This window comes from Sciurus carolinensis, chromosome 12 (genome assembly GCF_902686445.1).
Source record: "Sciurus carolinensis chromosome 12, mSciCar1.2, whole genome shotgun sequence".
Taxonomy (NCBI): Eukaryota; Metazoa; Chordata; class Mammalia; order Rodentia; family Sciuridae; genus Sciurus; species Sciurus carolinensis.
The window spans coordinates 22,938,941-22,953,910 of record NC_062224.1 but is presented as its reverse complement, the minus strand read 5'-3'; the positions used below and the strand labels follow the sequence as shown (position 1 = coordinate 22,953,910).

General features: G+C 37.1%; 1 protein-coding gene across 4 annotated transcripts in view; it reads left to right on the top strand.

Moving 5' to 3' along the window:
• Armc3 (armadillo repeat containing 3) overlaps positions 1–14,970 on the top strand; it is a 97,236-nt gene that overhangs the window by 41,543 nt on the left and 40,723 nt on the right. For all 4 annotated transcript variants that reach the window (XM_047521264.1, XM_047521263.1, XM_047521265.1 and 1 more), the window contains 2 exons: positions 6,438–6,590; positions 6,692–6,797. In XM_047521264.1, coding sequence (XP_047377220.1) covers positions 6,438–6,590; positions 6,692–6,797 — 259 coding nt within the window. The remainder of the gene's footprint in view (positions 1–6,437; positions 6,591–6,691; positions 6,798–14,970) is intronic.

Sequence of the window (14,970 nt, the reverse complement as noted above, 5' to 3'; positions counted from 1 at the left end):
ATTACTGCTGTTTCCCTTCAAATTCTAATTTGATATTAAGATTGCTATGTATTATCAAAAGTGGTTTTAGCAGAAGAAAAGTTCTGTAAGCTCCAGAGGGCTTATATAGAGATCGGTGAAGGGACTACTTATGGAAGTATAGTTAAGATTCGGGGAACCAACAGGAACTTGGGAGTGGGGGATAGATTATCAATACTGGGGAAACTTCCCTGCCACTAGATTCAAAAGGGTAAGGTGGAGAAGGTGTCAGGTTTATTTTCACAACTACTACATGCGACCTTATTACAGACCTCATGTTTTATGTTTTCTGACCTTTGTTTTTCTATGCTGTTTCTTTCCTTTTACAGATTTTTTTCAAATTTTTAAAAATAGTTATTGTAAAGATAAAGTTACTATAGTTAGTAAGATATTTAGCAATTTTGCTTCCACAACTTATCCCCTTTCTTGTGTTTGCAAATTTAATAGGGGGTTACAGATTCCCCTCCCCCCAAATTCTATAAGCCTCGCTTTTTAAAGAATAACTTTGCCATTGCAATCAATTTTGTCCACGTTTGCTTTTGGATTTAAATATATGTTGAGTCCATTCCAGTGTGCATTTCCGGTTCTCATGATAAAGTTTCACCTTTCTTAAGATTTTATTTCTGGTTCATTTTCAAATTAACCACAGTGTGTTTTTCAGTCGAAAAAAAATTGTTTTTGCAGGATGATCCAAGAGTGGTGTGTTTTTGAGACCTTGCCTTATTTGTGAATATAATGTTGCCTTCAAACACATATGACAATTTAGCTGTGTTTGAAATTCTTGCATCACACAATATGTTTTGTTTGAACCTTGCTTTTGAAGAGTCCTTGTCTGAGAATAACCCAATTTTTATTATTTCGTATCTGTGATGTTTTCTTCCTATGCATGAGTAGAACCCTTTATGCTCTGAGTTCAAAAATTGTGCAGAAACGTGCCTGAGTCCCTCTTCCCACTCTCTGAACTACACAGTAAAACCTCTTGATCTCCAGAGTGGGGACCCTTCTCTCCAACTCAAGAAATATCTTTTTTTCTGGTATACTTTTCATTATTGTTTTTGCTTCATTTGATCTTTTTTCTTTTCAGAAATACTTGTCTTTAGACCGTCTCTCTTCTTTCTTCCATACCTATTATGCTGTTTCCATGATTTCCGCTGTCAGTTTTCAACATGGAATGCAGACAGAGCGCTCTGCCGGGCCTGGTGTTAAGGAAGAGATGGACTCAGGGGTGCTCTCTGTCTGTTCTCCCCATCAACTGAGATGGCAATGGAATCCTTCAGCCCCGTTTTGGATGATGAGGGGACTTTCCTTTAAATGTGGGATCATGCACCAACGTTCTATCTTCCCAGATCCCACTGGAGGAAGTTGATTAGACATTTGGAATATCCTGAGAGCCCATAATTGTTGAACAGGGGTGATTTACAGAAAGTTGCTTCTTGCCCTTGACTCATGGTCTGCTTTTTCTCCCTTCCTTCTTAGTCAGCCTTTGACACTAGCAATTCTAAATAACTCTACCTCCTCATCTCATCTCCATCACTTGGCCTGCTTGTGACTTCTCTTTCTAAAGCAGTCCTTGTAGAATTTGACATTGACCTCTTAATGCTGAATTCTAGAGAAAAAGATATCTTCATTTTTTTTTTTAAGCTTGATGTGTGTGTGGCATCCACTGTTGATTATCCCTTCCTCTTTAAAACTCTTTTTGTCCCTGGGTTTTTACACACTCCTCTCTTCTGACTGTTCTCCTAATGAACTATCAGACCAACCCTTCACTTTTACCAGCTCTCTCTTCTCTACTGACCATTTTAATATCAGACTTGTCTTCCTGTCCTCTGTCTTATTCTTTTTAAAATCTTCCTAAGCAATCTCACTTATGACTCATGTTTCAACTGCTTCCTTATTTGCTTATGAATCTCCAATCTGTTTCTAATTCTGACATGTCTTCTGAATTCCTGCCTGTATTTCTGACAGCTTTCAAGCACATCCCACTGCATTGCCCAAACGCAATTTTTGAGGAGTCCTGAAGTCCTCTGAGAATCTGGTCAATGAGTAACCTTCTTAAATGTACATAGGCACAGCATTCTGCCTGTAATTTCAGGGAGTTCGTGGACTTCCTAAAGTTCATCTGTCTTCAGGACTCCTGGTCCTCAAATTAGAGTAGAATAATCAGGATCAGGTCCAGATAACCTCACTTGGCAGCAGAGATTTTTCTATTTTCTACAATCACACAGGCATTGGTTATCAACTTGTTCTTGCCAAGCACTCTTTGTTGTGTTCTGAGTCATATAACTTAGGATACACTATAATTTTATGCTTAACTTGTTCTGGTTTTGGCCCTTGGTCTGATGCTGATTTTAGAAATATTGTTTTGGCCAATGGGTATCTTAGTTCTTCAAATGGATAGATTTAGAGAGAAAATTAAATTTTGTAATGTCCTTGCTTTTCAAGGTGTCAATAAAAACAACAGGTTTCTCTTTAAAATATGTACTTTTATATGATTGAATCTAGCATATTCCACCCTGCTTCAAATACATTATCTGTTCCTCACATCAGAACTTCATCCATCCCTATGGTGATAAATTAAAGCAAACACCTGTGCATGAACCACAGTAAGCTAATGCTAGTGTCATGGAATACCAAGCAAGCACAGCATAAAAGTGAACTTCCATTGCTTAGCAGAACCTCCATTTCCAGACAGGAAAGATTTACATCTACTCTAACAACGCTAAACCAACTACCCATCTGTTTGACAGTATAGTTCCTTTGTCATTGTCTCACAGGTTTCTTTTATTACTATAAAACCTCCCTCCCGCATGGTGTTGGGGACAGAACCCAGAGCCCTGAACGTGCTAGGCAAGCACTCTACCACTGAGCCAGGTCCCCAGCCCAACCTATTTTTATAATTCAATTTATGCAGCTGGTAACCTTCCTCCATCCTTTCTGGCATAGTCTCCTTCCTTCCTAAATTGATTCCATCTTTGGTGACTATACTAACCCTGGAAAAACATGTCATATGCATCTTCAAATTCAGGGTCTAAGTAGTTTAATTTTCTCATAGCCTAGGAGTTCTGAAAGCTTGATTCTTGATATTTTTAGAAAGATCATAAAATGTTCATTCCATAACATGTCAAGCTTCCTCTCCATCCACATATCCCAAGGAATTCTTAAGAGAAAACTGTCTTCTGATTGGAAAAATGGGGCATTGAGACAATCTCCATTTCAAGCTGCTTGCCTTTGCCACAGCGTTTCGAGGCACAACTGCCTGTTTCTCGGATCTCAATGTGGTCAGAGTCAACATCCCTAGGGACAGTATAATTGGTTAGGTTGGCATCTCCCTCATTTGCCTGACTGTTCTCCTTTATATTTATTGATTTGTTTGCTTCTTAACTCTATTAACCTGACCAGATCCATAACAGCTACCTCTTCCTCCCTGCCCTATTCTGGACTCTGTCTTCTTTTCAGGTCTTACCTGTATTTCTTGTTCATTTTTTGTTATCAATTTTTGGCTTGCCTTTTGACCTCTACCTACCAAACCCCATCATCTTAACCAGACATGCTTTATTTTATATTAGTTACAACAGTATACTCTAAAACTTTACAAGGATTCACAAAGGTATCTCTTACTATTTCTGTATTGAAAATAAGTATTCATGAAAAGGTTTAAAATTTTTCCCCGTTAGAAAACTCCATTTCTATGTAAGTTTGGACAAATCTTACTCCTTATACTGTTAAAACAATCTAATTGTCAATATTTGTTTCTAATTTTCATTTACTTTCCATCATCATACAAGTATTTTTTTTCTTTTTTTAAACATGTGGTCATACATCGTCACTGTATGTCAAAAACACAGTTGGAACACACAAATGTGTCGCAGGCATTCTTCAAGTTTTGTTTGTGGAGTAAAGTTTTAACATGCATTCCCTGCTGCGGGAAGCCCAAGTCAGTGTGCATTTGACCTGGTACCAGTAGGAAGAAGGTGTTAATTACCATGTTGCCATGAGGTTTATGAACTGGCATTAACATCTCAGCAGGGGCAAAGGTGGCACAATAGCCACTTCTGAGCAGAGGCAAGAAAAGCATCATTACATGCACACTTATTTTTAGCTGCAAAACCTCATGCTTTTATTTTAGCGATACTGCACAAGTGTTATTTTTCAAGGTCATTACTCTATTAGTAGCATAACTGTCTTGCCATCTTTATTATCTGTGTAATTAAAACACAAATACTTTACTTCTTGGTGTAGCAATTCAATGAAAGTACTTGGTTAATATGTTAATTCATCTTTTAAATCTATTATAGGCACGCTGCAGTCAGCACTTTTGAGGTTTGGTGAACACAGCTGGATTTTAAGAACACTCCCAGCAGGGTTGAGAAACTAATTGCCCACAGTATTTATTTAAATTATTTAAAAAAATCTTTCCAATAATTGCATATATACTGTTTTTTGAATGCAATAATTACATACTCCGAAGTCAGTCTATTCAAATAAATTACGACTGTATTTTGGCCAATTTTCCTGATAGACTCTGTGCTAAGAGTGTTCTGTTTAGGAAATCTGAGTTAGAGTCATCAGGGAAGTCTTAGTGATAAATCTGAGCATTTTAGGTCAGAGACTCTGGAAAAGTTTCAGATAATATTTTTTTTTTCAGTGAAAGTCAGTCAGGACTACATAAATTTTAAAATGTTTTAGGAGCCACATACTTGAGATTTAAGTATTAACTGCAGCTTTTTTTATGAACCAGTTCTGACCTGTCTGAATTCTAATGTTAAATGAAAGGAGCATGGGATTAAAATGATAGGATTACAGGACATGGTTCATGATTGGTTTAAAACGAATGAGTAGCTGTGTTAGTAACTTAGCCTGTGTGGGTTTGGGCCAGATTGCCTGGTAAACATCTGTGCATCAGACGAACAAAGGCAAAAATGATTTGCAAAGAGGGAACCACCAGACTGTGATATTTATTCTGTGAAAAAAGGATGATTTTCTGGAATCATTATTGAAGAAGGGAAAAATCACAACTTTTAAACTGGAAACCTAGCTGCTGTTAATTTCTGAAAGATTTCTGAAAAAAAAATAAGTTAATTAAAATATGTATAAGCAATGAATTAGTTCCACATGTAGAGGTTGTAATATAAATTATCACCAGCATTTTTGGCAGAGTCGTGTATTCTAACAGAATATTCTCCTTCATTAACATCCTAAGAGCACATATTCACACATTCTTCTATTTTAATTATGAAAATTGACTTTATAAAAGGTAATTTCATAAACCTCACAAAGGTAATTAATGGAGAATCAAATCTATCACAAAAGCTTTTTGAAGGAACTGGAGGTAACTTAGCAAGGAATTATTTGTAAACTTAAAAAAAATTTTTTTTTACACTAGTCTCTGGTACCTCTTTATGGCTTTAGGGCTTTATGCCCCTAAAAAGATAAAAAGATAGTAACTTAGAATTAAATAGGACGAAAAATGCTTTAAAGATATAACTAATGGAACACAAACTGAAAAAAATAGGTTTTAATGTTCTTAGTTTAATGCAATATTTAGTATAGTAATGAGACTGTCAGTTATTTTAAAAAAATCAAACTAAGTCAAAAGAAAAAAATGTTTAGGGAACTAAAGAACCTTAAAAATGCTTTCTCTTCAGGCTGGCAATGTAGCCCAGTGATGCTGTGCTTCCCTAGCACACCTGAGGGTCTGGATTTGCTCTCCAGGACTCAACAAACAAATTTACTGTCTTATAATGGAATGAACAGCATGATATGAATATAGAATCATAAACTTATTTTCAAATAAAGAAATATTCTAACACATTTTTAAACTGTTTATGGTAATTTATCAATTGTTTCAATTTTTTCTACTTAAGAGCATGTATTGTAATTTGAGAAAAAGATGATTATGAATTTTTTATATAAGACTGTAACGTCCTTAAGACTCAGGAACTTGTTCCAGCACTCATTGCTACCCCCCCACTCCCTTGGTCATGCTTCTCCTGAAGACCACCAGTTTGTACAGTGTATGCAGTCTTCAAATATTGGGTTTTGTATTTAAAACAACGGTCAAATAAACAAGCTTTTATCTTTAGTGAGAAAACAATGTATCTGAGCAATGTCACCGCATGCTTGGGGTTAAATAAGTGCCTGCTAAGTCTAATAACCTGCCTCCTCCTTATTACAGAATTTTCTTTGCCATGGTATTGATATATATCATTTAAGGGAATAAGAGGAAAATGCAGCATTTATGACTCATTTTGCATGATCACTTTGTTCTAAAGGTTAAGTAGGCTTATGTTTTGTTTAGAGTCTGGAACTATAGCTAGCAAATTGTTGGTACTGCTATCATGCTTTGGGATTAGTAGTAATACTTGCATACTTTTTGCAGTCAAATTCTGAATTTTTTTTTTCCTTTTGGTTTATGAAAGCTGAAAATAGGAAACTTTTTCATGAACTTGAGGTTGAAAAGTGCCTGGTAACCCTTTTGGGTTCTGAAAGCGATGGACCTAAAATCGCTGCTTCCCAAGCGATTTCAGCAATGTCTGAGAATTCGAGCAGCAAAGATTTTTTCAATACTCAGGGTAAGCAAATTGGAAACGAGCATTTTGAACATTTTTAGGTTACCACAGTCAAGTGCAAAAGGACATTTTTAAAGTCCCTTTTTGCCTTTCTTTATCCATAGGGATTCCACAGTTAGTTCAGCTGCTCAGAAGTGACAACGAAGAGGTGAGGGAGGCTGCAGCTCTGGCCCTGGCAAACCTGACCACCTGCAATCCCGTCAATGCCAAGTAAGTGCAAAACTGCTGGCTGGCCCCTGACTTGTCAAGGACAGTCCATGGTCTAAGGTGGCTTGGTGTTACTATTTTAAGATAGTTACATATTTTTTCAGATAGGTCATCTTATGTTATTCTTCATGGTCCCTTATGAAAATGGAATCATCAGATTGGCCTGTTTTCCAAAGATATTACAAAATCTTAGCCATTTCCAAGTTTGTTGGAGAAACATGCCGGGCATTTGTTTCAGGCACCAGGTTGATGCTTGTTGATGATTCTGGGGCAAGAGCTGGACAGTGCTGGAACTACCAGAGACAACGTTATATAAACACCTGATAAATCCATAAAAATGTTAAAGATCCATTTGGGAAAAAATGTCAGTATTAGAGAAGTATAGAAATATTTTTAGAAGTCAATTAAGAGGAACATATTATAGACAAATGTCATGAAGAATGTTTGGGGGACAGGAATGTCCTCTGTATTATGAGCACTGAGGTTTGTGATTTCTATTTATCTTAAGAGTCAATAATCAAAGTAATCTATGAACAAATGAGGAAGCTGAGATCCTGCACGCTTGCTTAGGATGCACACGTTCACTAAATAGCCCCGCTGAAAATTTAACCCGAATGTGTCAAATTCCAAAGTCTGATCTTTCCTCTACAGAAGATAAGATTGCCTTGCAAAAGAGGATGAATTTTTGAAGGCAAGTTTCATAAATAAAATAATTATTTGCCCTCCTTACATCTCATTTGCTGTATGAGTTAACTTTCATTTGTTATTGTTTTGTGACACTGTGGCTAAAATTACCCTTTCCTAATCTGAAACGTGTCCTTCTCTTCCCCCATTACATACTCAACCTAGTTTTCAAACTTTCTTTCCCTTTCTCTACTCCCACACAAATATTTTGTAAGCCCTTAATGGAATGACTAAAATTCTAACAAAGCCTGATTTTTAAAAAATAGCAGAAACGCATAGCATCAAAATGAAACTGTGTTCTTTTGTCAGCTACAATCTTTGACATAATAATTTCCTAAATTAAGGGTCCCGATTATCTCTATGAAAGCACACAAATTTCTAGAGTATTGAGTCGTAGGAAGTAGCAATTTGAAGATAGCATATTCTGTAATTTTTCCAGAACAGTCATGCCACTGCCAAAAAATCTTACAGCAACAGTGAAACACTTCTATCTCTAGTCCACTTAGATGTATATATTATTGAAAATATTTCATAGGTCCCTAGTGTGTATAGATGCCTTGATTTGATGTGAATTTGCCTGACTTATATCATTTCACAGTTTTGTGTAAAATCACAGACAATTAGGATGGTAAAGAGTTCTAAAAGGGGTTGGCTTCATATTTTCTCTTCCCATTTAATTATCTACTTCACAGATTTTTGTCCTTTGACTATAGTTCCATTTTTTTCAATATGGGTCAATTAGAACTAAACTGTAATTGGCTGCCCTCTACCATAGTCAACTTTGTTTTTGTAATTTACTGTTATTATTATTAAATTTTAATTGCTGCTTTTTTAACCTATTATATATACTGTCCATTCCTTTTTTATTTCTATTTTTTCTAGTTTTCATTTGGTAAGGGTTCCCTGGATGTTCATTGAGGTCTATAAGAGTTTTTACTTTAGATTTTTTGAGCTAAGAAGCTGAAAATAAATGTTTTTGAGGAGTCAGATTTGACATACTTGTGCCACACGCACAAGATTCCAGAGGCATGAGCACTGATAAGTCACTATTTTCCCCTTCTGCTATTTCTCAAATCTCTCTCCTCGCTCCATCCTTCCACCAAATTTAATCCAACATCCTTTTTTGTGGGTTGATATACAGATTGTCCCTGACTAATAGTTTAGGATTTTTCAACTTCACAGTGATGTGAAAGCAATGTACATTCAATGGAAGCCATACTTCAAAATTTGCATTTGGATCTTTTACCAGGCTGGTAATGTGCCGTAAGGTACTCACCATGTTGAGAATCACCCACCAGTCATGGCTCTGTCAGTCAGTCATGAGAGTTAACAACCGATACCTACAGGAGGCTGGTTGCTAAGCTATGGGGCCAGGCAAGTTAGTGTATTAAATGCATTTTGGACTTAGATGCTTTCAGTTTACAATGGATTTATAGGAACACTCATTGTAAATTGAGGAGCACTTGTAATCTCATCTCCCCTCCAGTCCTTTCTCCATCTTCCAGGTAAAGTGATCTTTTAAAAATCATAAATGTAATTATATTGCTTCCCTACTTAATAATAAGTCACGTTGTCAATCCTTCCAGCAAGCCTCCCCGAGTATTAATTACTAAAGCCAGACACAACAGCAGTGACAACACAGATGACTGGTTCGTTTTAATAGAAAATTTTTCTACTCAAATTAAAAAAAAAAAAAAAAAGTTAAATTCAGCATGGATGGGTGTTTCCCGCCTCCCTTTTAAGAACAGGCTACTGGAGCCTCTCTCCCAGCATGCACTGCGGCTTTGCTGATAGGGTGCTTCGAATCAGGGTTTCCTAGTTGCTTTTCTATGGTATATAGTAAAGGAAGAGGGTAAAAGCTAGGAGCTAAAGTCCTCCATATGCATTTAGTAGCTATTTGGGTATCTGATATTCACTAGCCTAATTTTTAAAAGTGTACTCAAGCACTGCAAATACCAATTGGGAGTGTGTTATAGCTTAACCTGCCTCCTAAACACACGTCTTGATATTCCTGAAATGAATTTCTAACTCTTCAACTCAGGGCTGCTTCTAGAGCTGGAGGTTGGTCTCCTGAATTGAGCAATCATTGGTGTGTTATGGTACACAATGTTGGTGTAATTTGCTTTATGTAACGGGTTTGGGGCTAGAAAATTGTGGGGGAAACTACATTTTCTAAATTAAAGAAAATCAGCCAGAGGAAGGAGAAACATACTTTGTGATGCTTCTTTGTGAAACTGACAAATGCTTTTATAATTAAGAAATAGGATTTATAATCTTGGGATTTTAATTTGTCATCTAATATACCTAGTTTCACAGTTTCATGATCTTGATTCTTGTGACAAGAGGAGCATGATGATGAGCAATGATGAATAAACAACCATACTGTCCCTTTGTGGACAGTTTTTGACTTTAAAGTGACATCACCTTAATTGGTGCCCAAGATCTCACCTATTTGGTGGTATTCTCTGTGAATAAGCCTTCCTTGGTAGTCTAGTTTTCTGGACATTTCAAATTTCACTTCTTCACTAATACTTTAAAATGTTTGCAATGAGTTTGAATCAACAGCTTCTAAAATCCTTCCTCCCACCCTTCTGACTGATAGCTTTGGGGAGGAGGGTCATGGGCATCAGTGTAACTGGTCCTCAGGACATTCTCAGGGCTCTTTAGGAACATGGAGCCACTGGCCTTATTCACTGGGTGTAGCTTCTGGGTGGTGTCCCTTGAGGCTGTGATGCAGCCCTTATTGGAAGGCTATCAGCTGCTAATTTTCACTGCTGCCAGTGTATCTGGTTGGCAGAGCCTCTACCTTCCTCCCTGTCGAGGATGCCTTCAGATCCCTTCCTTTCTGTAAGTTAAAAACTTGGACCCCAGGTAACCACTGTATCTAATTTTATATCAAAGCCATAAAGGAGGGCCTGCGACCTCTTCTCTGAGATCACATTTTGGCTTCTCAGAGGCCCTCTCCGTCCAGCCCCTACGGTAGTTCTCACCTATGTCCCAGATGTAGGAAGCATCCAGGTAGTTGGGTTATGCATAAATGAGATTGTAGGCTTAAAAAATTATTAACAAACACAAATCCCTTTGTTTACAAATAAGCTAATATTGTCAAGTAAACCTTAAGATATATTCTGGAAGTGCATTCAAATTCCAAGAGTGCTTCTCTGTAGGTTTTTCAAACTGGCTGCCCTCTTGTCTGGGATGCTTTTTTCCAGACAGCCTACAGCTCATTCCCCCCATCCCCCACCCCTAGTCACTGTTCCAAGAGTCACCTTGGCAAAGAGGCCTACTGTGAACACAGTGTTTAAAATTGCACCACATACACGCATACTCTTTCTTTTTTTGAGTACCAGGCATTGAACCCAGGGGAGTTTAACCACTGAGTCACATCCCTAACCCTCTTTTATATTTTATTTAGAAACGGATTTTCACTTAGTTGCTGAGAGCCTTGCTAAGTTGCTGAGGCTGACTTTGAACTCACGATCCTCCTACCTCAGCCTCCCAAGCCACTGGGATTACTGGCATATGCCACTGCGACCCGACCCGCTTACACTCCTACTCTTAATTCTCCTCCCCAAGCATGTAAAGTAGAGCTCATCCCACAGTAGGTATTTGGGGAAAAATAGGCTTACACCAAATGTAAAGAAATAGGGAAAAAAAACAGGCAGTCTATTTCAAAATCTAAAACATCCAGCAATGCCCATAACTTAAAATAGTGTTGTTTTGCTCATTTGTTTTCATGTAATTTGGATCACAGGAGGAACAGTGGGGTAGACAGTGGTTTACCTATAAGAGCCTTCTATCAATAGTTTTCATTCTCTGCCATCTACAGAATAAAGGTTTGTGGAAAAAAATAATGACAAGACAATGAACAAGAATAAAAAACCCTAACAAAGCATGCAGAGGATAATAACAGTTACATTCATTTAACAGAAGTGAAAGGAGAAAGGAAAATTATTTTTAAATGAGTACGTAAAAAGTGAGAAGACAAAAACAATCCCCATCTAAAGGAATAGATGAAAATGGAAACCAAGAAGGAATAATGAGTTTCATATAAACATGTGATCCATTTTGTTAACTTGGACACAGATGTCCTTTCTTGGTACACTGCTAATCTATTTGACAGTTCTCACTGTGTAATACTTTTTTGGAATGAAAAGCTATTAATTTTTGAAACAGCAAATATATTATTTTAGACTGAATTTCATGTTATGTTTACCCTGTACACTTCTATCCAATTAATCATATCAAAATTTTATATTATTTATGCAAGTACTGGGAGAACTACTTGTGATTTACATCTTTCTGAGGAGCCGATCCTACATATAATAATATTTTAAACTATTAATTTATAACATCACTGCCATCTGTTGGATCTGATCAGAATTAGAGTTTTTAAAGTTATTCCAAGAATGAATAGTTTAGTGTTTTTAGTTTTCCTTTGCCAATGTTACTAAATTTGGCCACTGGTAAACTATGACAAGATTAGGAAAGTAGTATAAATATTGGCAGGGCATTTTTCAAAAGATGCAATTATTTTAGAAAATAAGAGGCAATGATTAAAATAAAAACAAAAAACCTACAGATATGTAAGTGAAAGCTGGTTTAGCTGTAGTAAACGTATAACTAAGACTCTACTGATTATACATAATAAATGCGTTAGGTCATACTAACCCTAATCCTTCATACTTATTCCATATTATCTCCCTGAAGAACTGGGTGATCTCCCTAAATCTTAGAGACCCTTTCGCCTTCATTTTCTTATTATTTATTTTTTATTTTTTGTACTCTTTCTTGACTTTCCACAATAGCAGTGACCCAAGAAAGTTTTAAATGGTAGCATATATAATGGCTACTTAAAAAAAAAAAAAAATGATTGATTGGTTGCTGGCTCACTGCCAAGCCTCCACAATACTGGAGACAAAGAGCTCTTCTCTAGGGACTGTTCTGCTATTGTGTGACCTATGGCCAGGACCACACAAAGGAAATGATGACATGAGTAAGGAGTATACCCCAAAGGGACTCAAGAAATCGACAGAATGCCCCAAAATTATATGGATGTGTGTTTGAGTGCTTTTTTGAATGTCTTCATTTAAATGAATGTCCTCATTGTATATGGATGAACTGTTATTTCATATTGTCAGTATTAAAAATTCTCTTTACTAACATACAAATAAAGAGTTTTAATGCCCACTAGAATTAGGCATGGAATATCATGCCTAGGAGAGCCATATAACTGGTAGAGAAAAATGTAACAAGAATCCCACGTTCAGAATTTTATATCGTATTTCAGAAGCCAGAACCTCATGTAATGCGTCAGGAAAAGCCAGTGCTACTCTCAACTCCAAAACAGTGGCTTCAGTTTTGTTGGGGGAGGGCGGGATCTTAAGGGATTTCTACCCTTATGTGTACAGAGAGCACTCTCCAAGCCCCCACCCATTCTTACTCCCTTACATAAAGGAAGGAAATGTCATTCCTTCTGTTTCTGTGAAGTTGGAGGTTGTAGACCAATGTTTATTCCCTAGACCAGCCTACATTTTACTGTGGAATGAGGAGTGTGGGGTCACTTTGAAGGGAAGAAAAAACAAAGCTCTCTCAAAGTTGGCAAAACACTGTAAGTTTCTCCCTCTCCATCCCTTTGCAGGAAGGGGTGATGCAAATACCTCTGAGATGGCTAAATATGTATCCTATCACGCTTTGAAAAATAAATTTTAACTCCAGGTGCCTAGAATCATTCTTCTTGGCCAATACTTAGGTTCACTTAGAACAAGGACACTTGTGACTTAGAATACTTTTTTAATTAAAGCAACATCGAAAGGTGCAAACTCATGTTCTAGACGTGATGGGCGGGTTGTACCTAATAATGCCAAAGCTGCGCGGTTATTGTCTTTGTCGCCTAGGGTTTTTCCTATGACAGATGCTTTCTCCGGGCTCTGGTTTTCCGTCCTGCGCAGCCGAGGAACCGCGTCTTCATACTGACCCCTAGTGGCCGTTCTGGAGGAAGTTGGGGGAGGGGCGAAAGGCCGCGGAAGGGTCGCTCCGCGTCTCAAGGAAACTCACACTAATGCGAAACACTCTCCGATGCACCTAAGATAATATTTTTTAAACATTATTAAAACACTGTGATCTGGGGAACATTTCATTGCGATGCCTTTACAGAGATGAGATTCCCCTGCCCAGTGTGTATTTAATAGACGTTCTGTATTTGTGTCCGTTCTTCCTAAGGTAGACACATATCAAGCTGTTTCGGCACCCTCGTTGTACCGGTGGGTGAATATATACGCTGTGCTGTATGACCTTATACGACACACATGATACAACTGAACCACATACATTAATAAATCTCATTGCTATCATAGTTTCCCCAGAGTTGATATTGGCTATTGAGTCTACATAATAGAAAAGATTATTTTGTTTAGAAATCTTATTTACATAACTTTGTTGTAAAATTCTAGATCCTTTGAATTAACATGTTCACAATATGAGTGTCTTCGCACATAAAGTGAGCAAGTGTTAGGAGGTTCCATTTTGGACTTTTTATTAAGGATGAGACTTCAAAGAATTTAAAGTGTTATTTAATATTTTAAAAGTCCTTTGGGATTTTAGAGATAAAATAGATGAGAAGCAACTTCATATTAAACTCGTGAGTTATTCCTGCATTATTTCCGTCCAACTTTACTGCTGATACTTTTCATTTCTACTCCTTAGAACCTAGAGTCTTCTCTGTCTGATAGTCTCGTTTTTACTTTGGTTATATTAGATTGAAAACAAACACTAGATTTGAAAAACATGTGCAGTGAAAATCTGAACTTTGCAATAAAATCAGTTGATTCCGCATCCCCATTTGGGGTCAGTTGATTCCTCCCAGACCTTGACAAATCGTTTGCTTTTGATTTAATTCCAGCTTTGTGAAGCTCGGAGAATCTCAGAAAATGTTCAATTAGAAAATCATCAGTGTGATTTTTATAATATACAGAACAGACTGATATCTGCATACCATCATTTTAAAGTTCCTGGTACCTTCAGGTTTAATTTCTGGCATTACTGATTTTCAGAGGAAATGATCATTTTGGATATCTTATATTGTGTGATTCTCTTGCTTTTATTGGAAGCATAGTTGAGCATATGTTTATTTTTATTCACCCTTAACTTTGTGTGTGTGTGTGCGTGCGCGCACGCGTGCTGCGGGGTAGAGACAGTAGGGATGGAACCTAGGCCTCATGCACGGCAGGCAAGTATTCTTTCACTGAGTATTCTACCACAGACCAGCAGTTCTGTTTTTGTTTTTTCCCCCAAATCCTGTGCTTTTTAATGCCTAAAAGATTGATAAATATAAAACAATAATGGATCGTAAGTCAGAAGACTGTGGTTTTAATCCTGTGTCCGTTGATTAACTTGCTTCATGAACAAGCTTCTGTCTGAATTTTATCTTCCTTGTTATGAAATAACAACCTCCAAAGGAACCTAGATTATCCACTATTTTGTGCCTCTAACG